General features: G+C 45.4%; 3 protein-coding genes across 4 annotated transcripts; all 3 read right to left on the bottom strand.

The window, feature by feature from the left end:
* Positions 1–11289: 11289 nt before the first annotated feature.
* Positions 11290–12919, bottom strand: LOC100437542 (TMF-regulated nuclear protein 1). Its single transcript, XM_024250727.3, is given in 2 exon segments — positions 11290–12382; positions 12384–12919. Coding segments are annotated over 2 exon segments (681 nt in total). The 3' UTR covers positions 11290–12237.
* A 3996-nt stretch (positions 12920–16915) lies between these two features.
* Positions 16916–20383, bottom strand: LOC134761957 (uncharacterized). The gene has a single exon (XM_063726730.1). It carries the CDS (start codon positions 20381–20383, stop codon positions 19547–19549), a length of 837 nt encoding a protein of 278 aa, XP_063582800.1. The 3' UTR covers positions 16916–19546.
* LOC129047483 (endogenous retrovirus group K member 9 Pol protein) lies at positions 16916–21735 on the bottom strand. 2 transcript variants are annotated; one of them, XM_063726729.1, is made up of 3 exons: positions 20368–21735; positions 20174–20262; positions 16916–19791 (listed from the first exon to the last, which is right to left on the bottom strand). In XM_063726729.1, the coding sequence occupies exon 1, from the start codon at positions 21460–21462 to the stop codon at positions 20521–20523; it is 942 nt and encodes a 313-aa protein (XP_063582799.1). In that variant the 5' UTR covers positions 21463–21735; the 3' UTR covers positions 16916–19791; positions 20174–20262; positions 20368–20520. The 2 variants fall into 2 exon arrangements, with proteins under 2 accessions (XP_063582799.1, XP_054374652.2); XM_054518677.2 differs by having other exon boundaries at positions 20174–21735.
* Between the last annotated feature and the right edge of the window lie 862 nt (positions 21736–22597).

Raw genomic sequence — 22597 nt, 5'->3', positions numbered from 1 at the left:
GGTATACTGTTTGGCCTAAAAAAGACTGGGAGAAAATTACAAAAGTCAGCCTTAGAACCCAATGCCCTTATGCAGGAAATCTTCAAGTTTGCCTCCGCAGTTTTTATAACCATGATCAGGACAAGGAGGACAGGGCTAAAAAGAGGAGGGACCAGAGGCAGGCTCAACTATTGGCCACTTTACAAGCTCTCCAGCCCCTTCCAGGTTGCCCTCAGAGTACCCTCCCAGGTCACTGCCATTGGTGCAGGAAGCCAGGCACTAGAAGGCAAACTGCCCCAATGGGGTAAATGGGAAAAAAACCCACATGGCTTGCCCCCTCTGCTACAAGCTCGGGCACTGGAAACAGGACTAATCAGAGGGCCAAACGGTCCCTGGGGCAGAATCCCAACCCCTGATGACCTTGAGCTGAAGGGGCTCTCTATTTTGGCTGGCTTGCAAATCAGACATCACCATCAACAAAAGAAAGCCAAGGGAAATTCTGGAGGCAGCAAGTAAAATGATAAATTTCTCTTTTGGTTCAAGAGCTGCCTATGGCCGGGTATGGTGGCTCACGCCTGCAATCCCAGCACCTTGGGAGGCCGAGGTGGGCGGATCACCTGAGATCAGGAGTTCAAGACCAGCCTGGCTAACATGGCGAAACCCTGTCTCTACTAAAAATACAAAAATTAGCTGGGCATGGTGGCACGTGCCTGAAATTCCAGCTACTCAGAGGCTGAGGCAGGAGAATCACTTGGACCCAGGAGGCAGAGGTTTGATGAGCTGAGATTGCACTATTGCACTCCAGCCTGTGCAACAAGAGTGAAACTCTGTCTCAGAAAAAAAAAAAAAAAAGGCCGGACGCAGTGGCTCATGCCTGTAATCCCAGCACTTTGGGAAGCCGAGGCGGGTGGATCATGAGGTCAGGAGTTCAAGACCAGCCTGGCCAAGATGGTGAAACCCCATCTCTACTAAAAATACAAAAAAAAATTACAGCGTGCCTGTAATCCCAGCTACTCAGGAGGCTGAGGTGGGAGAATCGCTTGAACCCGGGGGGCAGAGGTTGCAGTGAGCCGAGATCGCGCCACAGCACTCCAGCCTGCGTGACAGAGCAAGACTCCCTCTCAAAAAAAAAAAAGAAAAAAAAAAGCCGCCTACTCTGTGCTAACCTCCTCTGAGAAACTCTCCTCCAAATCCTTTCAGGTAATGGGGACAAATGGCACCCTTTCCCTCCAAAAGAAAAGATTCACACCACTTTGAGTCAAGATGGTGCTTGCTTAATATTTACCTGACCTCTAAATTCATGTTTCCCTCTAATAGCCCTATTACTCCTGGGAAAGCTACCTAAATCTTTAACCAATAATTTCAACCTAGATAGTTCTACTTCAGGGGTTTAGAAATAGCCCACACTTATTCAGACAAGTTCTAGAAAAAAAAAGAAATCTAACCAAGCAATCTCTTGAGCGGGGGATAACTTCTACAGTATATAGATAACCTCCTTATCTGCTGCCCTTCACAACAGAACTTGCACAGCAACATGTACTGAAACCAGAACTTTATTACTATTTTTTTTTTTGAGACAGAGTCTCGCTCTGCCACCTAGGCTGGGGTGCAGTGGCGCAATCTCAGCTCACTGCATCCTCCGCTTCCTGGGTTCAAGCAATTCTCCTGCTTCAGCTTTCCAAGTAGCTGGGATTACAAGCATGTGCCACCACGCCTGGCTAATTTTTGTATTTTTACTAGAGACGGGGTTTCACCATGTTGGCCAGGCTGGGTCTCGAACTCCTGACCTCAAGTGAGGCTGCCCACCAGCCTCCCAAAGCGCTGGGACTACAGGTGTGAGCCACTGCACCTGGCCAGAAAATGACTCTTGTCTACTTTAAAGGTTATAAAGGTAAAATATTTTTGGTAAGGAACATTATAAAGAAAAGAGATTTTGTATAAGAGAGGATCTTGTATGATGCATTCTTGTCCTAAAGTAAAATGACTATTTGTTTAAATGGGGGAGATGTTTGGGATACGTCAGAGGGTCCAGGCATGTCATGGATGGTCTATGTAAGTCATGAGGAGATCTGTGAAAGGGAATTTATTTAAAATGTAGTTTTAAAGGACATTAGGCCTGCTAAATCCTTCATAAACTGCTACTATGACTCTTAACTGTGCAACTTGCCTGCTTTAAAGCTAGGTAAGGCCCAGGGACATACAGAATTAGCCATGCCCCCTAGCTATGCTGCAAAGAGTCTTATCTGCACTTCTGTCTAGTGTCCTAGGCTCCATATCTAGTACCTACTGGGTTTTTCATCAAAAGTAAAAGTTGCTAAGCATGAACAATGTAACATGTACTCAAGAGTATTGGAAAAACAGTTTTACATGCAACGTGTAGGGAAAAGTAGAATGTATTTTGGTAAAAGAGTATACGAAGGCACGGGAATGTGGATTTTTTTGCCTAGTTTAGAAGGCTAAATGATTGTTTTAAGTTAGATAGGATAAAGCTAAAGGTTTAAGCAAGTTGTGGAAGGTTTGTGAAAGATTAATCTTGCAAAAGAAATTCTGTGTAAACATATTGTCTAAAAGCAAAGAGGTATTATTCAGTTTATCTGTAAATTAAACATTTGGATAAAAGCACAACAGAGTTTTATTAGAACATTGATCTGGTCTTAAACAAAAAGACTATAAAAAATTATAAATGTTTATGAGAATCTTACTTTATGGTCAAACTGATTAAGATTGGATAGATTTGTCTATTAAGAACTGGGTTTGACATCAATAGCATTATTGACTGATGCAAAGTGGGTCTCTGTTTCTTGTAATCAAACCATTCTAAATTGAAACAACTACTTATAAGGTGTTCCTATAAGTTCAGTGGGACATGTCAATGAAATAAAATTTGATAATGATCTTAAATGAACCAACAATAGTGTTGCAGAAATAAAATACAAATAGAAGAAAGATGGCCAGGCACAGTGGCTCATGCCTGTAATCCCAGCACATTGAGGGGTTGAGGCAAGAGGATCCCTTGAGGCCAGGAGTTCCAGAATAGCCATGACAACATAGCAAGGCCAGGCATGGTGGCGCATGCCCATAGTCCCAGCTATTCTGGAGGCTAAGGAGGGAGGATAGCTTGAGCCCAGGTGTTCAAAGCCATTTGTACTACAGCCTGGCTGACACAACGAGGCTCCTGTCTCAAAAAAAAAAAAAAAAAAAAGAATGAAAGAAATAAGAGGAGACTAGAAGCAAAGAGTTCATTAGAAAACTTATCGAGATAATTCATAGGAGGGGGTTAAAAGTCTGAATTTTGGCAGTGGAAATGGAAAAGAAAGGAATGAGAAGAGACATTAAAAGAAAAGAAGTTATGAAATTTGGGTTAAGTAATGGTGTCTAATGATTACCATGAGTGCCTGAAACTCAGTGTTTACTGGTTATCAGACAGTCTAAAATTCTAGTCCATATCAATGACAGAAATAAAGGGTGAACAAGATGATGAGTTGAAAAAGCAGAGGAAACCTCAGACATTGCATGGTTTTGGGCTTTAGCCCTACCACTCTCGTGAGCCTCCTGTCTAGGAGGGCCATTAGTGTCTCAGGATGTCATATAATTGAACTCATACTGTATGCAGCCTTTACAGATTGGCTTATTTTACTTAGAAATATGAATCAAAGTTTTTTCCATGTCTTTTTATGGCTTAATACCTTCTTTCTTTTTAGTTTTGAGTAATATTCTATTATCTAGATATAACAGTTTATTTTTCCATTCACCTACTAAAGAAAATCTCTGTTGCTTCCAAGTTTTGGCAACTATGAATAAAGCTGCTATAAACATTCATCTGCAGGTTTTATGTGGATATGAATTTTCAATTCCTTTGGGTAAATACTAATAAGCATGGAATATTGGATTGTATAGTAAGAGTATGTTTAATTTTGTAAGAAACTGCTAAATTGTCTTCCAAAATGGTTGTACCATTTTGTGTTTCCACCAGCAGTTAATGAGAGTTCCTGTTGCCCCACATCCTCACCCACATTTGGTGTTGCCAGTGTTTCTTACAACATCCTTGTAAAAGCAACTAGCAAAGTTTTGCTGTGGGTTTTTTTTTTTTTTTTTTTTTTTTTTTTTTTTTGATAGGGTCTTGCTCTGTCACCCAGGCTGCACGTCAGGCGCATGCCGCCATAACTATTTTTTTCCTTTTTCTTTCTTTTTTTTTTTTTTTTTTTGAGACAGAGTCTCACTCTGTCACCCAGGCTGGAGTGCAATGGTGTGATCTCACTCACTGCAACCTCTGCCTCCCGGATTCAAGTGATTCTCCTGCCTCAGCCTCCCGAGTAGCTGGGATTACAGGCCTGCATCACCACACCCGGCTAAATTTGTATTTTTAGGAGAGAGGGGGTTTCACCATGTTGGCCAGGCTGGTCTTGAATGCCTGATCTGACAAGATCCACTTGCCTCAGCCTCCCAAAGTGTTGGGATTACAGGCGTGAGCCACCGTGCCGGGTGTATTTTTTTTTTCTTTTGGTAAAGATGGGGTCTTGCTTTGTTGCCTGTTGCCCAGGCTGGTCTCCAACTCCTGGGCTCAAATGATCCTCCCACCTCAGCCTCCCAAACTGCTGTGATTACAAGCATGAGCCACTGCACCTGGCTGCTGCTTTAACCTAAGAAGTGAAGAAATTCTTAACCTAAGGAAATCCTAAAACCACTCACTAAGCAGTAGAATTAAAATGGGATAAGGCATCAAGCTTGATCAGTCAGTAATAAAGCTATAGGGCCCATGACCTGGTAGTGATACAGCAATTCCAGTTTATAGTAAAGATCTGAAAGAATAGATGACCTTATGAAACTAACTGTAAGTTTGTATGATAGATTTAGCAATTAATAATTAAATATACACTTCCCCTCCAGCCTCCAGTTGACTCCCCAGCAGGTGGCAGTAGATTGCAACTGAGCCTTGAAATTGCCTGAGATTTTCATTTCTGGCCGTGTACTAACAAAACATTTGCCTGGCATCTAAATGTTCTTTTCTTTTCTTTTTTAAGACGAAGTCTCCCTCTCTTGCCCAGGCTGGAGTGCAGTGGTGAGATCATAGTTCACTGCAGCTCAAGTAATCCTCCCTGCTCAGCATCCTAAGTAGCTGGGACTCCAGGTGTGCACCACTGCACTTGGGTAATGTTTTTTTTTTTTTGGAGAAATGAGGTCTTGCTATAAAGTTTCAAGATGACTTTTGAAAGCCTCATTTCCCTTTTTTTTTTTTGAGATGCAGTCTTGCTCTGTTGCCCAGGCTGGAGTGCAGTGGTGCAATCTCGGCTCACTGCAACCTCTGCCTCCCAGGTTCAAGTGATTCTCCTGCCTCAGCCTCCTGAGTAGCTGGGACTACAGGCCTGTGCCACCAGGCCCAGCTAATTTTTTTTTTTTTTTTTTTTTGTATTTTTAGTAGAGACGGGGTTTTGCCATGTTGGCCAGGCTGGTCTGCAACTCCTGACCTCAGGCAATCCGCCCACCTTGGCCTCCCAAAGTGCTGGCATTACAGGTGTGAACCACCGCGCCTGGCTGAAAGCCTCATTTCTTAAAAAAAAATAACAATGAACTTTATTAAAACAGCTGAATTTTTAAACTCATCATCTTGTTCACCCTTTATTTCTGTTATGGGTATGGACCAGAATTTTAGAGTGTCAAATAATCAGTAAACATCGAGTTCTACATGCTCATGCTAGTCATTAGAGACCATTAGTTAACCAAAATTTCATAACCTCTTTCCTTATAATGTGTATTCTCATTCCTTTCTTTTCCATTTCCACTGTCAAAAATCCAAATCCAGACTTTTAGCCCCCTCCTATGAAATATCTTTTTTTTTTTTTGTGAGACAGAGTCTCGCTCTGTCACTCAGGCTGGAGTGCAGTGGAGCTTCTAATAATGTTCTTGTCCTCTCTTTGAAATACCCTTGTCTTCTCTTTGCCAGCTAACTCTATTCATCTTTCAGAACTTGGAAAAACTTTCCTGTTCACCACACCCAATAGGAGATAGGGGTTCCTGTATGCTATTACTGTGTATTTTATCATGTCACTTATTTTTGTACTATAATTAACCTTTCCTCCAGAAACTGCAGACCCTTTGAAGGAAGAGACTACATCATTTTCATGGTTGTATTCCCTTGCCTAATAGTAGCTGGATATGATAGGCTCTCTCTTTATGTATTTGTTGAATGAGTGACTAAATGAGAATTGGGATGGTCAGTGACTCCTTATGGAAATGGAATTTGTTGTTTTTGTGCAGGAGGTGTTCTTTTGTGGTTGCTTGGTTGGTTGTTTTTTGAGACAGGGTCTCACTCTGTTGCCCAGGCTGGAGGGCAGTGGTTTGATCCCAGCTCATTGCAGCCTTGATCTCCCAGGCTCAAGTGATCCTCCCACATCAGCCCTCCAAGTATCTGGGACTACTGGTACAGCCATACACCTGGCTAATTTAGAGATGGAGTCTTGCCATGTTGCCTAGGCTGGTCTCGGACTACTGAGCTCAAGCAATCCACCCGCCTCAGCTTCCCAAAGTGCTGGGATTATATGCATGAGCCATCTTGCCCAGCCTGGAAAAGAATTTGAACTAGATAGTTTCTGAAGGATACATAAGAATTAAGATGGTCAGAGAAGAGGAGAGAGAGTTCAACACATTCAAGAGTATAACAATTTGAGCCAAGGCACAAAGACTAGTATGTTTAGTGAGTGGATGACTTTAAATGAAGGCGCTAAAGACAAAATGGAAGAGGTCAGTTGAGGTCAGATGGAGGAAAGCCTTGAATTTCACTGTGAAATGTGTCTTGTAACCTGGGAATGAACTAAAGAATTGAAACTGAGCACTGGCAGGGCGCGGTGGCTCATGCCTGTAATCCCTTTACTTGGGAGGCTGAAATGGGCAGATCACTTGAGGCCCAGGAGTTCAAGACCATCCTGGCCAACGTGGTGAAACCCTGTCACTACCAAATAATACAAAAATTAGCTGGACATGGTGGTATGCACCTGCAGTCCCAGCTACTCCGGAGGTTGAGGGGGGAGGATTGCTTGAACCTGGGAAGCAGAGGTTGCAGTGAGCCAAGATCACGCCACTGCACTCCAGCCTGGGTGACAGAGTGAGACTTTGTCTCAAAAACAAAAACTAAAAAGAAATAAAGAGGCCAGGCGTGGTGGCTCATGCCTGTAATCCCAACACTTTGGGAGGCCGAGATGGGCGGATCACCTGAGGTCAGGAGTTCGAGACCACCCTGGCCAACATGGCGAAACCCCATCTCTACTAAAAATACAAAACTCAGCCAGGCATGGTGGCACACACGTGTAATCCCACCTACTTGGGAGGTTGAGGCAGAAAAATCGCTTGAACCTGGGAGGTGGAGCCTGCAGTGAGCCGAGATCGCGCCACTGCACTCCAGCCTGGGTGACAGAGCGAGATTCCGTCTCAAAACAAACAAACAAACAAAAACCCTTTGAATCTGAAGACCAAAATTAAAGCAAAATAAAACACCCAAGGATTCTAAACACTTAAGAAGTTTCTAAAAGCACACTCTTAAACTCTGTACTTAAGCTGGGCAAGAGTTGGTTAAATCTGTATTTGTTTGTATTTTTTTAGAGACAAGGTCTCACTCTGTTGCCCAGGCTGTAGTGCAGTGGTGTGATCATGGCTCACAGCAGCCTTGAACTCTTGGGCTCAAGTGATCCTCCCCCCTCAGCCTCCGGAGTAGTTGGGACCACAGGCGCACACCGCTGTGCCTGGCGAATTTTTAAATTTTTTTTTGTTTGTTTTATAGAGACAGGGCCTTGCTATGTTGCAATGGCTGGTCTCAAACTCCTGGCCTCAAGGGATCCTCCTGCCTGGGCCCCTCAAGGTGCTGGGATTACAGGCATGAGCCACTGTGCCTGGCTATCTTTCTGGTATTTCTATTTTATTTCTGCAACACTATTGTTGGTTCATTTAAGATCATTATCATATTTCATTTGGTTGAAATGTCCCACTGAGCCCATAGAAACACTTTCTAAGTAGTTGTTTCAATTTAGAATAGTTTGATTGCAAGAAACAGACTTGAGGTTTACAACAAGGAACGTTAATCTCAAACAAGATCAGTAACATGGTTGAGGCTCCCTCAGTGAAACTGCTTCTGGACTTGGGGCAGCTTTGTGATCTCAGCATAGGTGATCATCAACAGTCATTCTTGTCTAGTCCTTTGTCATTAATTTGGCTCAGCTCCATTCCACGTATCTATATCCTGTGTCCTACTACCAGCTGGTAATTTCTCTCGAGTCTCTCACTGCTCAGTCAGGCCACACGTCAGAAGTTGCTGGCCAGTTGAGAGCTCCCTCCCCACCTTGCGCCAGGTGACTATTCTTGGCCAAATTAGCTGGAGATGGGAGACCAGGTGAAGTCCACTGCATAACCTGCAGAAGATTTACATAGGAGTAGACTCCCTGATGCAGGAGGGAAAGTGGATCCAGAGAGAGAGAGAGAGAAAGAGAGAGAAGAAGAGACAGAGAGGAGAGCCCAATTAATATTTGCTCATCAAGTAACATAAAGTTCTTATGTAAAAGCAACTTTTTAGACAGCTCACTTCATGCTACTGGCCATCTTCAAATCTGCCTAACCTTTGTATTTATGCTTAAAATTTTTATTTTTATTATTTCATTTTTGAGACGGAGTCTCGCTGTCGCCCAGGCTGCAGTGCAGTGGTGCGATCTCGGCTCACTGCAGGCTCCACCCCCGGGGTTCATGCCATTCTCCGGCCTCAGCCTCCCGAGTAGCTGGGACTACAGGCGCCTGCCACCTCGCCCGGCTAATTTTTTGTGTTTTTTTAGTAGGGACGGAGTTTCACCGTGTTAGCCAGGATGGGCTCGATCTCCTGACCTCGTGATCCGCCTGCCTCGGCCTCCCAAAGTGCTGGGATTACAGGCGTGAGCCACCGCGCCTGGCCAAAAAAATTTTTTTAAAGAAGGAATAATCCAGCCAGGTGTAGTGGCTCATGCCTGTAATCCCAAAGTTTTGGGAGGCTGCGGTGGGAGGATCGCTTAAGCCCAGGAGTTCAAAACCAGCCTGGGGAACATAATGAGACCCCTGTCTTTACACACACACACACACACACACACACACACAGAGATTAGCCAGATGTGGTGGTATGTGCCTGTAGTCCTAGTTATTAGGGAGGCTGAGGTGGGAGGATTACTTGAGACTAGGAATTCAAGGTTACAGTGAGCTATGATTGTGCCTCTGCACTCCAACCTGAGCAACAGAATGAGACCCTGTCTCTCTCTTAAAAAAAGAAGAAAGAAAAAAAAGAATAATTCATAAGGCTTATGTCGCTAGTCTTCAAGAGTATAGAAATAAAGTGAAGAGCAAGTTTAGATTAAGCTACAATTGCTTGTAATTAAGACCTAAAAAGTTACAGAAGTTTCTTTTCTGTGTACTTCTCAGAGTTTATTGATTTATTATTTTAGAGGTGGGGTCTTACTCTGTGGCCCAGGCTGGAAAAGGTTTATATTATGCCCCAACATGCATGGTTAAGCTCTAAGAGGGAGATAGGGTTTGCAGCATTTCCCAAATGACTTTTGATCACAGAAACCTTTTTTTCTGTGGGGCTTCTTGAGGGAACATGCTTTGAGTCCGTCTAGATCTGCTGAATATGTTACAGCAATTACATAAAGAGAAAAGGCCATGTGTAAGGCGTATGGTCTGCATACTGTGTGCTTGGTACTGGGTGGTGGAACTGAACCACAGAGCTTTGCCTGTCTTTGAAATAGATAGGATCCCAGAAAGGTGTCTTCATGGCTTTCTGAAAAAACATTTGGAAAATAGCTGGGGTCATTCAATCTTTCAGGGCAGACTGGCACTAATGGGTATGCTTATTTTGAGATATGTCTGTATATAATAGTTTACAGTCTGTGTTTCTCGAAATCTGTAGGTAATATCTGGACTACATACTGAAGAATGATATGGAAGTGTCACAGCAAACCCTTGGCCATGGAAAATTATAATCAAGTCTCATAGAAAAAGGTGGCAGCTGTTACTTTTGATTGGTGCCCTCAGAGAGGCATGCAAATGAAGGCCCATGGTGTTCCTGATGCTGGATGAATGTCTTGCAGCTGGCAGTCTGCCGGACTCCCAAATCAGTTGTTCTTTTCCAAGAGAACTGTTGATGTACTTGGTCTCAGGAGAAGTTAAAATGCTTGGTAGTTCACTCAGAACTTCCTATTGCTCTGTATACTTGTGTAAATGTCAGTCACCTTGAAAGGGAGCTTATCTGTTATCAACATTGGAATTGTGGGCTGGTTAGATTTCTCCTACCACGTTTGCCTTTTTTGTCAAGTTGCTCCTGGCAAGTATTCAGATTTTTATAAATTGCTTTTCGCATTGAAGATAAATTTTGTTTTTCTTCAAATTGCTCTTTTCACTGTCAGGTGCTAGAAATCAAAGAAGGAAAGATACAGTAGCTGGTAAAATAGCAGTAGCTACTATGGGCTGGTTACAGAGCACTGTCCTGGGAGACTTTATAATCTGATGAGCAAGAGAGGCAAAAATGAAAGAACAAAAACAGAAAAGTACAATATAAGCATTTGACATATAAATGATGTGCAATATATAATTCTGTATGGGATCTGAAATAGGACAAAATAAATTAATTTGTTCAATAAGCATTTTTAGTGTTTAGTATGTGCCGTGTACTAGGGATGTATTAATTAACAAGATACAATCACTACATGGGAAGCAGCTCAGAGGTTAGAAGAGGGACACTGACCTTTTCTGGCCACAAACAAGTTAGGTACTAAAGCTTAAGCTGTGGAATATACTCTGAAGTCACAAATGAGAGAACATCAAGTCTACTGAGGGATAGGAGAGCCATTGGGGGGAAGTAGGTATGTATATACCATATTTGGTTTATGCATTTATTTGCTGATGGATATTTGAGTTGTTTGTACATTTTTGGCCATTGTAAATAGTGCTGCTATGAACATGCACATATAAGTATTTGTTTAAATACCTATTTTCAGGCCAGCACAGTGGCTCAAACCTGTAATCCCAGCACTTTGGAAGTCCATGTCAGAAGGACTTCTTGAGGTTAGAAGTTAGAGACAAGCTTGAGCAACATGGTGAGAGCCCCCCCCCACACACACCCCCACTCTAAACAATTTTAAAAATTAGCAAGACATAGTGGCATGTGCCTGTAGTCCCAGCTACTCAAGAGGCTTAGGCGGGAGGACTGCCTGAGCCCAGAAGTTCAAGGCTGCAGTGAACTATGATCATAACACTGAACCCCAGCCTGGGCAACAGAGCAAGATCCTGCCTCTTTTTTTTTTTTTTTTGCCTTACATTATGGAAATTTATTCTTCCTGAATGTATAAGGCAGGAGACTAATTCAATATACATTCACTTTGCAGAATTCTACAAGTTCTGGGCCATGTGTAAATGTGCCCCCTCTTCCCTCCATTATCAGGATGTTTAAATGTGTTTCCTTTTTTTCATTTAAAACTTTGCTTAGATGTTTTACATTGCCATCACCTCTTCCTGAGAAAAAGGTGTGTCCCCCACCCCAACCCCTAGGAGCCAGCAGACTATCTTTCTGAGGGGCCACAGGCACAGTCCCACGTGGAGAACAAGGGCAGTGGATGAAGGGAACAGGGATTTTTCAAACTAATGTTTTCCCTCAAACAGGCCTCCCGGCGCCGTTAGACTTGAAGCAATGACATCTACCAAAATGGGGACCCCAGCTGGGGGTTAAGAATGTTGTTTAAGAATGATGACGATATCTTTAAAAGAAATTCTTGGCCAGGGATGGGGTAGGGGGAAAGGGAAAAAAATAAATTATTTTGAGTTTCCCATTGGCAATGCTTGCTACGCTTAATCTGATTGCATCTCAAGGACCTGTAGCAACATCTCCAATTGTACAGTGTAAGCCAAAGTCAAATGTGGGGTATATGAAGAAATTCAGAGCGTCAGCCAGTTCCCCAGAACCAGCCCCTTGCCACTGTGAAGTGAAAGGCTCCTGTGAGGAGGGCGCTGGGATTGTGTAAGGTCAATTCTCAACGTGTTCCTGAAGGCAGTGCCCAGGGAGAAAGCCGAATCCAGAGGTCCAAATCCATAGAGTGGAGTCTCTGAGGAGTTGGAAGGAGCTCAGCTTCCTCTACTGGGCCCCTGGCCTCCCACTGTCTCTTCCTGCGGATCCGTAGTCCATCCAGCCGGCGTCCGCGATCAGTCGGTCGGTCGGCACCTCGGCGAAGCTTGTCGGGATGGCCAGGGGTCCGGGCGTGGAGGTCAGCGCTGCGGGGAGGCGGGGCCGCGGGGTGGGCTGCGGCGGAAGAGCGAGTCGGGCTCGGGGCCGTGGCCGCGCCGCAGTCGCTCGGCACCCCAGGGCACGCAGCCGCCCAGGCCCAGCGCCGAGGCCAGCAGCGCGGGGGGGTCGGCCGCGGCGCGGGCCCTTCTTGAGGCGCGACCCGTGAGCCGCCAGGTAGAGCTCGGCCTGCGCCACGCCGCTGCTCAGGCGGCTCAGGCTCTCCGCGCGGTGCGCCAGGCGCAGCTCGGCCGCCAAGAAAACGCGGTGTAGCTGTGGCACGCGGCTCTCCAGCTCCGACACCAGGCGCCGGCGGCCCTCCACCTCCAGCAGCCGCCGCCGTGCTTCGGCCAGCTCCAGCGCGCGGCCCCCCGCCCCCGCCGCCGCGCCAGAGCCCCCTCCGGGACCGGCGAGCCCCGCGACCCCGCTAGCGCCCTGGCGCCAGCGCTGCAGCTCCTGGCCCTCGGCCGCGCCTGCCGAAGCCCCGGCTGCGTCCGGCAGCGGCGGAGACTGACCCAGGGTCGGGGTAGGGGTCAAGGTCGGAGTTGGGGGCGGGGGCTGAGAGGACGGCATGGGATCCCGGGGCGGCGGCGGCGGCGACGACCCCGGCTCTGCCGTCCCCTCCTGGGCCCCCGGGCCGCAGGCGCTGATGCGTCAGCCCGGCATCCCCCGCCCGCCCAGCCCACGGCGGTCTGCGGCTGTAGGTGCGCAGGGAGGATGAGCACCGCGCACCTGAACAGCTAGACACGGCCACAGCCCCCACCCCCTGCCTCATTTAATAAATAAATAAATAAATACCCATTTTCGAGTCTTTTAGTATATACCTAGCAGTTGGACTTGGGGTTATATGGTAATTCTATGCTTAACTTTTTGAGGAACCATCACACTGCTTTCCACAGTGCCTGCACCATTTTACATTCCCATCAGCAATGTACAAAAGTTTCAATTTCTCCATGTCCTTGCTAACACTTGTTATTAAAAAAAAATTGTAGCCATCCTAATGGATATGAAGTGGTATCTCACTGTGGTTTGTTTTGTTTTGTTTTTCTTTTTTTGAGACAGAGGCTCACTCTGTTGCCAAGGCTGGAGTACAGAGGTGTGATCTCGGCTCACTGCAACCTCCACTTCTCAGGTTCGAGCGATTCTCCTGCCTCAGCCTCCTGAGTAGCTGGGAATACAGGCATGTACAATCAAACCCCGCTAATTTTTGTATTTTTAGTAGAGACAGGGTTTCACCATGTTGGCCAGGTGGTCTCGAACTCCTGACCTCAAGTGATCTACCTGCCTCGGCCTCCCTAAGTGCTGGAATTACAGGCATGAGCCACCGCGCCCAGCCTCATTGTGGTTTTGATTTGCCTTTCCCTAATGACTAAAGATACTGAACATCTTTTCATGTGCTTGTTGGTCATTTGTACACCCTCTTTGGAAAATGTCTGTTCAAGTCCTTTGCCCATTTTAAAATTGGGGGGTTTGTCTTTTTGTTGTTGAGTTGTAAGAGTTCTTTCTATATTCCGCAGAGTAGATCCTTATCAGATATATAATTTGTAAATACTTTCATTCTGTAGGTTGTTGTCTTAGTTTGTTTGTGCTGCTATAAGAGAATATCTAAGAATGATTCATTTATAACAAACAGAAATCTATTGGCTCACAGTTTCAGAGCCCAGAAGTCCAAGATCAAGGCACTAACATCTGGTGAGGGCTTTCTTTCTGCATCATCACGTGGTGGAAGGCCACCACGCCCGGCTAATTTTTTTGTATTTTTAGTAGAGACGGGGTTTCACCATGTGTTAGCCACAATGGTCTCGATCTCCTGACCTCGTGATCCGTCTGCCTTGGCCTCCCAAAGTGCTGGGATTACAGGCGTGAGCCACCGTGCCCAGCCTACCTCATCTATTTTTTGACAAGCTAATGACCTCGTTGAGACAACAGAAGCCATCAGAAAGGAACTCCCTCATTTTCCACATAGTATATCCTCATCTGCATTTGTACCCATGGACTCTTTCTTCCCCTGGTTACCAGAGAGTAGGTGTTCCTTTTAGCAAAGGTCACTATTTGGTCACCAGGTACCACCTCTACCTATTAAATACTTTGCTGTCTCAGATGTCCCCTCTGTCTCTTCACCATCATGGTTACTCTCCTCATTACTTTATTCCCATAATTCTACACACTCTGTTATCCCTCATCTTAAAAACACTATTTCTTGACCTGACAGGCTCCTCCAACAACCACCACATTTCTTTGTTCTATGCAACAAAAGTTTGTGGTATTTTTTGCAATTTTATAACTTTATTTGATGTGTTGATGATCAGCAGTTAGTTCTCATCCATACTGACTGTAGACTTCTGAAAGTGGTAACATGTACATAGGTAACCAAAGTATAGAGCTCATTTGGTGAATCTTCATCTTCATTATGTTCCTGGACAACTGCACATGGATACAGTATGGGACATTACTTACTCCTTCGGCCCAGACAGCTTTGTTGAGCCTGGTATCAACGTGCACATCTGGAGTTCCCATTTCCTTCACGGCAAATTTCTAGATCTCTTTGAGTGCTTGAGGGGCATGCTTCTTTTTTTCTGAGATGGAGTCTTGGTCTGTCACCTAGGCTGGAGTGCAGTGGCACGATCTCAGCTCACTGCAACCTCCGCCTCCCAGGTTCAAGCGATTCTCCTGCTTCAGCCTCCCGAGTAGCTGGGATGACAGGTGCCCAGCACCACGCCTGGCTAATTTTTGTATTTTTAGTAGAGATGGGTTTTCACCATGTTGGCCAGGCTGGTCTCGAACTCCTAACCTTGTGATCCGCCCGCCTCGGCCTCCCAAAGTGTTGGGATTACAGGCATGAGTCACCACGCTCGGCCGAGGGGCACACTTCTTGAAGTCCACTCCATGGATGTGTTTGTGAATGCTGATGGTGTATTCTCAGGTCACCACCTCGTTGATGGCAGAACTGCGTTTTTTCTTTTTGCCACCCTTCTTTGCAGGAGCCATTCTGCCAGGCCCAAATTGGAAAGGAAGCCAACAAAAGTTTTTTCAAAGAGTTATTTATACAACTTTTCTCTACTCCTCGGCTCTTATTTATCTGTAAAAATTCTGTTTCTGCCGGGTGTGGTGGCTCATGCCTGTAATCCCAGCACTTTGGGAGGCCAAGGCGGGTGGATCACGAGGTCAGGAGATTGAGACCATCCTGGCTAACACAGTGAAACCTCGTCTCCACTAAAAATACAAAAAATGAGATGGGCGTGGTGGCGGGCGCCTGTAATCCCAGCTATTCAGGAGGCTGAGGCAAGAGAATGGTGTGAACCCAGGAGGCGGAGCTTGCAGTGAGCTGAGATTGTGCCACTGCACTCCAGCCTGGGCAACAGAGCGAGAATTTGTCTCAAAAAAAAAAAAAATTCTATTTTTATTTATTCTTTTGGAGACAGGGTCTTGCTCTGAAACCCAGGCTGGAGTGCAGTGGTATGATCTTGGCACACTGCAGCCTTGACCTCCTGGGTGCAAGCAATCCTCCCACCTCAGCCTCCTGAGTAGCTGGAACCACAAGTATGCACCACCAAGCCTGGCTAATTTTTTTATTTTTTGTAGAGATGAGGGTTTCACCATGTTGCCCAGGGTGGTTTTGTAGAGATGAGGGTTTCACCATGTTGTCCAGCTCAAGCAATCCTTCTGCCTTGGCATCCCAAAGCATTGAGATTACAGGTGTGAGCCACCACACCTGGCCTATTATTATTATTATTATTATTTGAGATAGGATCTCACTCTGTTATGCAGACTGAGTGCAGTGGCATGATCATGACTCACTGCAGCCTCGATTTAGGTTCATGTGATCCTCCCATCTTAGCCTACTGAGTAACTAGGGCTTCAAGCACATGCCACTGTGGGCAACTAATTTTTTATTTTTTGTAGAGATGGGGTCTTGCTATGTTGCCCAGGCTGGTTTCAAGCTCCTGGATACAAGTGATACTCCTGCCTTGGCCTCCCAAAGAGCTGGGATTACAGGCATAAGCCACTGTGCTTGGCAAACATTCTATTTTTTTTTTTGAGACAGAGTCTTGCTCTGTTGCCCAGGCTGGAGTGCAATGGCGTGATCTCGGCTCACTGCAATCTTTGCCTCCCAGGTTCAAGCGATTCTCCTGCCTCAGCCTCCTGAGTAGCTGGCATTACAGGCACCCGCCACCACACCCAGCTAATTTTTGTACTTTTAGTAGAGACGAGATTTCACCATGTTGGCCAGGATGGTTATTTTTAATAGGTAATATGTATACATGGGAATAGATTCCCTTCTCTCTCTGTACCCTAGCCATCAAACTCCCCTTCCTGGAGGCAACAAGTATTATCAGTTTCTTACATAATCCTTTCATAGGTAGCCTATAAATTCAAGCATACATTAGTATTTTTGCATAAAAAATAGCATGCTATGCACATTATTCTAAACTCTTTTTTTGGTCTAGTTCTCCCTTCAGTTTTATCAGTTTTTGCTTCAAGTTTTTTGAAGTTCTGCTATTAGATATATAAAGATTTAGGCTTGTCACAAATTCCTGATGAATTGACCCCTGTATCATTATGACATAACGTTAATCATCCTTGGTAATATTCTTTGCTTTAAAATCTATTTTGATATTAATGTAGTCACTCAGCTTTCTTTTGATTAGCATTGGCATGGTATACATTTTTCCAATCTTTTATTTTTAGCTCATTAACTCATTTTGTAGCAGGACGAGTCGCAGACAAAACTCCTCAGACACCAGATTAAAGAAGGAAGAGGTTTTTTATTCGGCCGGGAGCATCCGCAGACTCGTGTCTTAAGAGCCGAGCTCTCCAAAAAAGAAACTCCTGGCCCTTTTAAGAGCTTACAACTCTAAGGGTTCTACGTGAAAAAGTCATAATAGATCAAGTAAGCATGAGAAACGTGACTGGGGGCTACATACATCAGCTAACAGAACAAAAAGTTTTACAGTGCTTTCTCATACAATGTCTGGAATTTACAGATAACACCAGTAGTTTTGGTCAGGGGTTAATATTATTATTATTTTAGCCACCAGGGCCAGGTGGTGCCAAGGTCATCTAGCTATTTATCTTACTTCTGTTTCTTTCCAACTTTTTGCTTTCTCCCTTTTTCTCCTGTCTTATAAACTAGGGAAAAGGGGAGGTTGGGGAGAAACTGAGAAGGACAACAGGAGAAGTGGTAGCCCCATACCGTATTTCCCCCCTTTGAGAATTTTCACTTTTTAGTGGGAGTTCTCACTCTCATCCACATTTTCTGAGTCTCTTTGTGAGATAGAGCGATAGTGATTCATATAATACACATGTGCTGAAGTTTTCTGATGAACCAAAGTAACAACAAAACCTTTTATCATTTGAAAAAGCAAGGGTAATACGCAGGGGAGCAGCAAGCAAGTTCCTATCACTAGCAATACGCCTACAATGAGGGTTTTAAAGCCTCCTATAGCTGGAAACCATTTTCCAAATAAAGACTCAGGATTAAACTCGTGCCAAACCTGTACAGGCACATGTGCCACCTTTGTCATGTCCCTGACTATGTTTTCTACCTGTCTTTGATCATCTATTTGTAGGCAGCAATTGGTTAAGTTAAATTTTCCACAAACTCCTCCTTCAGCTGCTAGCAAGTAGTCCAAGGCCAGTCTATTCTGATAGATAGCATTCCTCATTTGGGTTTCCTGCCGAGCTAAAACAGTCAAACCTCTGCCAGTTTAATTAGTAATTATTTCTAAGATGGCCTGCAATCGTATGATCCGATTGAGCATGTAAATGGGGGTTCGGTATCCCCATGAGCCGTCTTGTGCCCATGTGGCAGGCCCATAATACTGTATGATCCTTTCAGGGGGCCGCTCATTATCTTTCCAGTTTCCTATAACTATGTCTCTCTTTTCTCGGGAGGCATAGACAGGGAAACGTAGGAGCTCACCTGTTTTTATGGGTAATAAGAAAAAGGACGGCTTAATAGTGCCAATAACACAACTGCCTGCCCATTTATTAGGTAACCGAATGTAGGCTCTGTGCCCACATATCCAGTATAGTCCAGCGGGAGCCATCCAGTCCTGATGAGATTCTGGATGAGCCCAAGCAGTTTTTAATTTAGAAAATTTACTAAATGGATTCTTTTCAGTGTGGTTTAGGCCCACCAAGTAATTGTCTTTGTTGTACTATTATACAACTTCTGTCCTACATAATTAAGCTTTCCTACAGGGATGATAAAGTCTTTCCCTTCTCTAGCTATACAGTACTGTCCAATAATTGAGGTTTTTAGGACCCAGAAGTTGCTAGCTTGGGCTTTCTGAACTGGAATCATATCAGGAGCTGGATAAGTAGGCACCAACTCTCGGGCTTCCCAAGGCCATCGGTCTCCGATAGCGGTTCCCCCACATACATAACAAGAAGTAACATTAAGGGAATGAGCTACATTTTCTGATAATTGGAGAAACAAATTTTTTGTCTTTTTTGGAAGTTCTGGTGCTGGCAGATTCAGCTCCTCATAAAAGGTTTGAAATACTGGTTTGGGAGAGTGCTTGTGGACCTCCCCTCTAATTAAAATGGCAACTTGGGGGTTTAAGCCTGTCCCATCGATCCCCAGGGTTACACGTTTTCCCTTTTTCCAACGGGGATCTAGGGGATTGGTAATTATTAGTTCTAGTGGGTTACAGTGACTGGCAGCACAGGAGGGGTTGGCTTCCCCCTTCTGAAGATAAACCGGGTCCTTTTTGTTCTTTTTTTCAAGTAGCCCAAATAACACATGGCCAATAGGCACAATTTTCACAAACCCCTGACTCATGACAAACATATTTATTTTCTACTCTGTAGCTCCTTTCCCAGTTAAGAGAACCACATCCTCTTCCTAGCTTTTTACTCTTAATGGCTGCACAAGCATCAAATCTTAAAGTTATTTGTTTGGGGATTCCTTTTTCTTCTGTTCTAGCTATTATTTTACTTGTATCACCTAGGAAAAGGCCAGTTCTTATTCTTATTTCAAAAACGGTGGTTGCAGGGGGCTCAGATGGGTTATAACATACATCAGGTCGGTCATTTCCCGGGCTACATACCTTGTACTGAGTGGCATTATACAAACAAGTTTCTTTTAATGTTCCCATACATTCATAATAACTATAGAACAGAAACATTGTTTTAATTTGCTGTCCTACCTCGGTGACCTGATGAATATACTAGGAACAGTCCCCAGTTTGAGTAAGGTCAGTTGAAGCCCTTACCGTATAAGTCCAAAATTTAAGAAAAATGAATCCCACGATAAGCTTCCTCATGCTTCGGCCGTGCGTGGACCCGTCAGCTTCCGGGTGTGACTGGAGCAGGGCTTGTCGTCTTCTTCAGGGTCACTCTGCAAGGGTTGTCTGGGCTTGGTCTTGCCTCCCAGGTTTCAGGCGCTGCAGGTTTTACACGGCTGTGGTGGATCCAGGCTGGGATTCCCTCTACCTTCGCAGCGGTGGGAGTGGTCAGGACGACAGTCTGGGGTCCTTTCCACCGTGGACACAAAGAGGCTACATTCCAGTCCTTGATCCACACTCGATCACCTGGGGAGAAAGGGTGAACTGGGGAGAATAAGCTAACAGGGCATCTCTCATTTACCCAAGCTGAGATTGTTTGTGTAATTTTTCCTAAAGCCTGTAGCTGTTGCTGTAACTCAATTTCACCTAACTCTCGGGGAGTGCCTGGAAGTCCCTGCAATGTAGGAGGGGGCCTATGATATAATATTTCATAAGAGGAATATCCTGTTCTTGTAGAAGGGGTACATCTAATTTTAAATAATACCATAGGGAGAGCCTGTATCCATTTTAATCCTGTTTCCTGACATACTTTCCCTAAACTATTTTTGATAGTCCGATTCATCCGCTCCACCTTTCCGGAACTCTGAGGCCGGTAGGCAGCATGCAGTTTCCATGTGATCCCCAATACCTTTGCCGTCTTCTGTACCAAGTCAGCCACAAACGCCGGCCTGTTATCTGAGCCGATCCATAAGGGCAGTCCAAATCTAGGAATAAGATCTCGAAGAAGTACACGGGTTACTTCACGAGCTTTCTCAGTTCGTATTGGATAAGCCTCCACCCACCCAGAGTAGGTACACACAAGAACTAGTAAATACTTGTTACCTCCACACTTTGGCATCTCTGTGAAGTCCACCTGGAGATCTTCAAAGAGGGCTGCTCCATAAGCTTGTATGCCGTGGGGTGTCCCAGCAAAAGGTCATCAACGTACTGGAGCAACACGCAGCCTAGGTCTCTGGTGGGAAACTTCTGGAGGTCTCAAGCCAACGCCTCCCCGAAGATGGTGGGGGAGTTCTTGAACCCTTGGGGAAGCTGGGTCCAAGTGTACTGAGTAGTGACACCTGACTCCGGATCTTCCCACTGAAAGGCAAACAGCTTCTGGCTCTCAGGGGCTAATCTGATGCTAAAGAAAGCATCTTTCAGGTCCAAGCAGGTGAGCCAGCTGTCCTTAGCTGGCAGCAACCCCAGCAATGTGTACGGGTTAGGTACTGTTGGGTGTAAAGTCACTGTAGCCTGATTAACCAAGCGCAAATCCTGTACCAGCCTGTAGTCCTTGGTTCCAGGCTTGGGAACAGGCAGGAGGGGAGTGTTCCATGGAGACTGACAAGGAACTATAATTCCAAAGGTTCCTAGGCGCTTGAGATGGACCTGGATACCTTCAAGAGCTTCTCTGGGGACCGGGTACTGTTTTTGCCTAACTGGCTGGGCCCCAGGCTTAACTTCTATAAGTACGGGGGCTTGGTTGACTGCCAACCCTGGAGGGTTGTCTTCCGCCCACACTCTTGGCCACTGCTTAGCCAGAGCTGGTCTTATCTCTTGGCCTGGCTCAGTTAAGAAGAGTCTCCATTCCTCCTCTCGGGGGACCGTAAGGGTCATAATGACTCCCGTTCTGGGTAACTTTAGCAGCAAAGAGCCGTGCTCTGTAAAAGAGATAGTGGCTCCCAGTTTGCTAAGCAAGTCCCTTCCCAACAAGGGCAAGGGACAATCAGGCATGTACAAAAACTGATGAATCACTTTATGTCCTCCTATAGTACAAGTCTGGGGCAAGCAGAAAGCTTGTTTTGCTGAAACTCCCGTGGCTCCAATGATGTCAACAGTCTTTTTGGATAAGGGGGCGACTAGGGCGGTTACTACCGAATGTTCAGCACCGGTATCTACAAGAAAATCAATGTCTTTACCCCCAACTGTCATCCTGACCATAGGCTCTTTGGGGGTCCTTGAGCCCAGTCCCCCTCAGTCCAATAACCCTTCTGCCAGGTTGAGCAGGGCCCCTTCCTCCTTGTCTGGAGCCTCCTGCTCCGAGTCACCTTGTTTTCCTTTTAGATGAGGGCATTTGTTCTTCCAATGTCCTATTTCTTTACAATAAGCACACTGATTACACTGCAAGCTCTGACAGCCAGGCTGATTTTCTTTCCCGGGGCCCCCCTTCCCTTGCCTCTTTGTGGGGACCCCTCTAATTGCTGCAGCTAACAGGTCAGCATTTCGCCAGGCCTGACGTTCATTCTCTCTGCGGTTTTCCTTGCGGCTTACTGCATCCTTGTTTACAAACACCTGGTTAGCTATTTCTAATAACTATGATGTGTTCATCCCTGCAAACCCAGCCTGTTTCTGCAGTTTTCTTCTAATGTCTTCTGTGCTTTGCCTAACTAAAGCCATGTTAATCATGCGTTGATTTTCAGGGCTATCGGGATCAAAGGGAGTATACATACGATAGGCCTCACATAGTTTCTCGTAGAATTGTGCTGGACTTTCTTCTTTTCCCTGAATGACCTCAGAGACCTTGTTAACGTTTGTGGCCTTCTGGGCTCCCCTCTTTAATCCTTCTAAGAGAGCCTCCCTGTATCGGTTTAGCCTTTGCATATCCTTTCTTTCATTTGGGTCCCACTGGGGGTCGGTTCCTGGTAATTGGGTCCTTACATACTCTTGGGGGTTTTGGTAATCAGCCGGTGCATGTTCCTCTAGCCACTTAGTTGCTGCTTGGAGCACTCTCCGCCTTTCATCTGTGTTAAAGAGGAACATGAGCAACTGGTGGCAATCAGCCCAAGTGGGGTTATGGGTCTGGATAATAGTTTGGAGTAAATCAATCAGAGCTTGTGGCTTTTCAGTATAGGACGGGGTATTGTTTTTCCAGTTGAGAAGGTCTGCAGACGTGAAGGGCTGGTACACAAAAACATGCCTCTCCACCATATGCCCATCCTCATCTATTCCAGTATAGCGCTGCTCTCTCAGGGGCATTTGTATCCCCGTTTTGGGTCTTAAACGAGCTGCCAAGGGAGGGGTTTCTCCCGAGGCTTCACCTCCTCTCTTGTCTACTCTGGGTAGCCTAGGGATATGT

The sequence above is a fragment of the Pongo abelii genome, chromosome 7 (assembly GCF_028885655.2).
Source record: "Pongo abelii isolate AG06213 chromosome 7, NHGRI_mPonAbe1-v2.0_pri, whole genome shotgun sequence".
Lineage (NCBI taxonomy): Eukaryota > Metazoa > Chordata > Mammalia > Primates > Hominidae > Pongo > Pongo abelii.
Note: the sequence above shows the minus strand (reverse complement) of the source record. Positions and strands in the feature narration are given on the sequence as shown.

What these genes read in the sequence shown, in the direction of transcription:
- LOC134761957 (XM_063726730.1), bottom strand. Translation starts at nt 20,383, where the DNA reads ATGCCAAAGTGTGGAGGTAACAAGTATTTACTAGTTCTTGTGTGTACC.
- LOC129047483 (XM_054518677.2), bottom strand. Translation starts at nt 21,462, where the DNA reads ATGGTCAGGATGACAGTTGGGGGTAAAGACATTGATTTTCTTGTAGAT.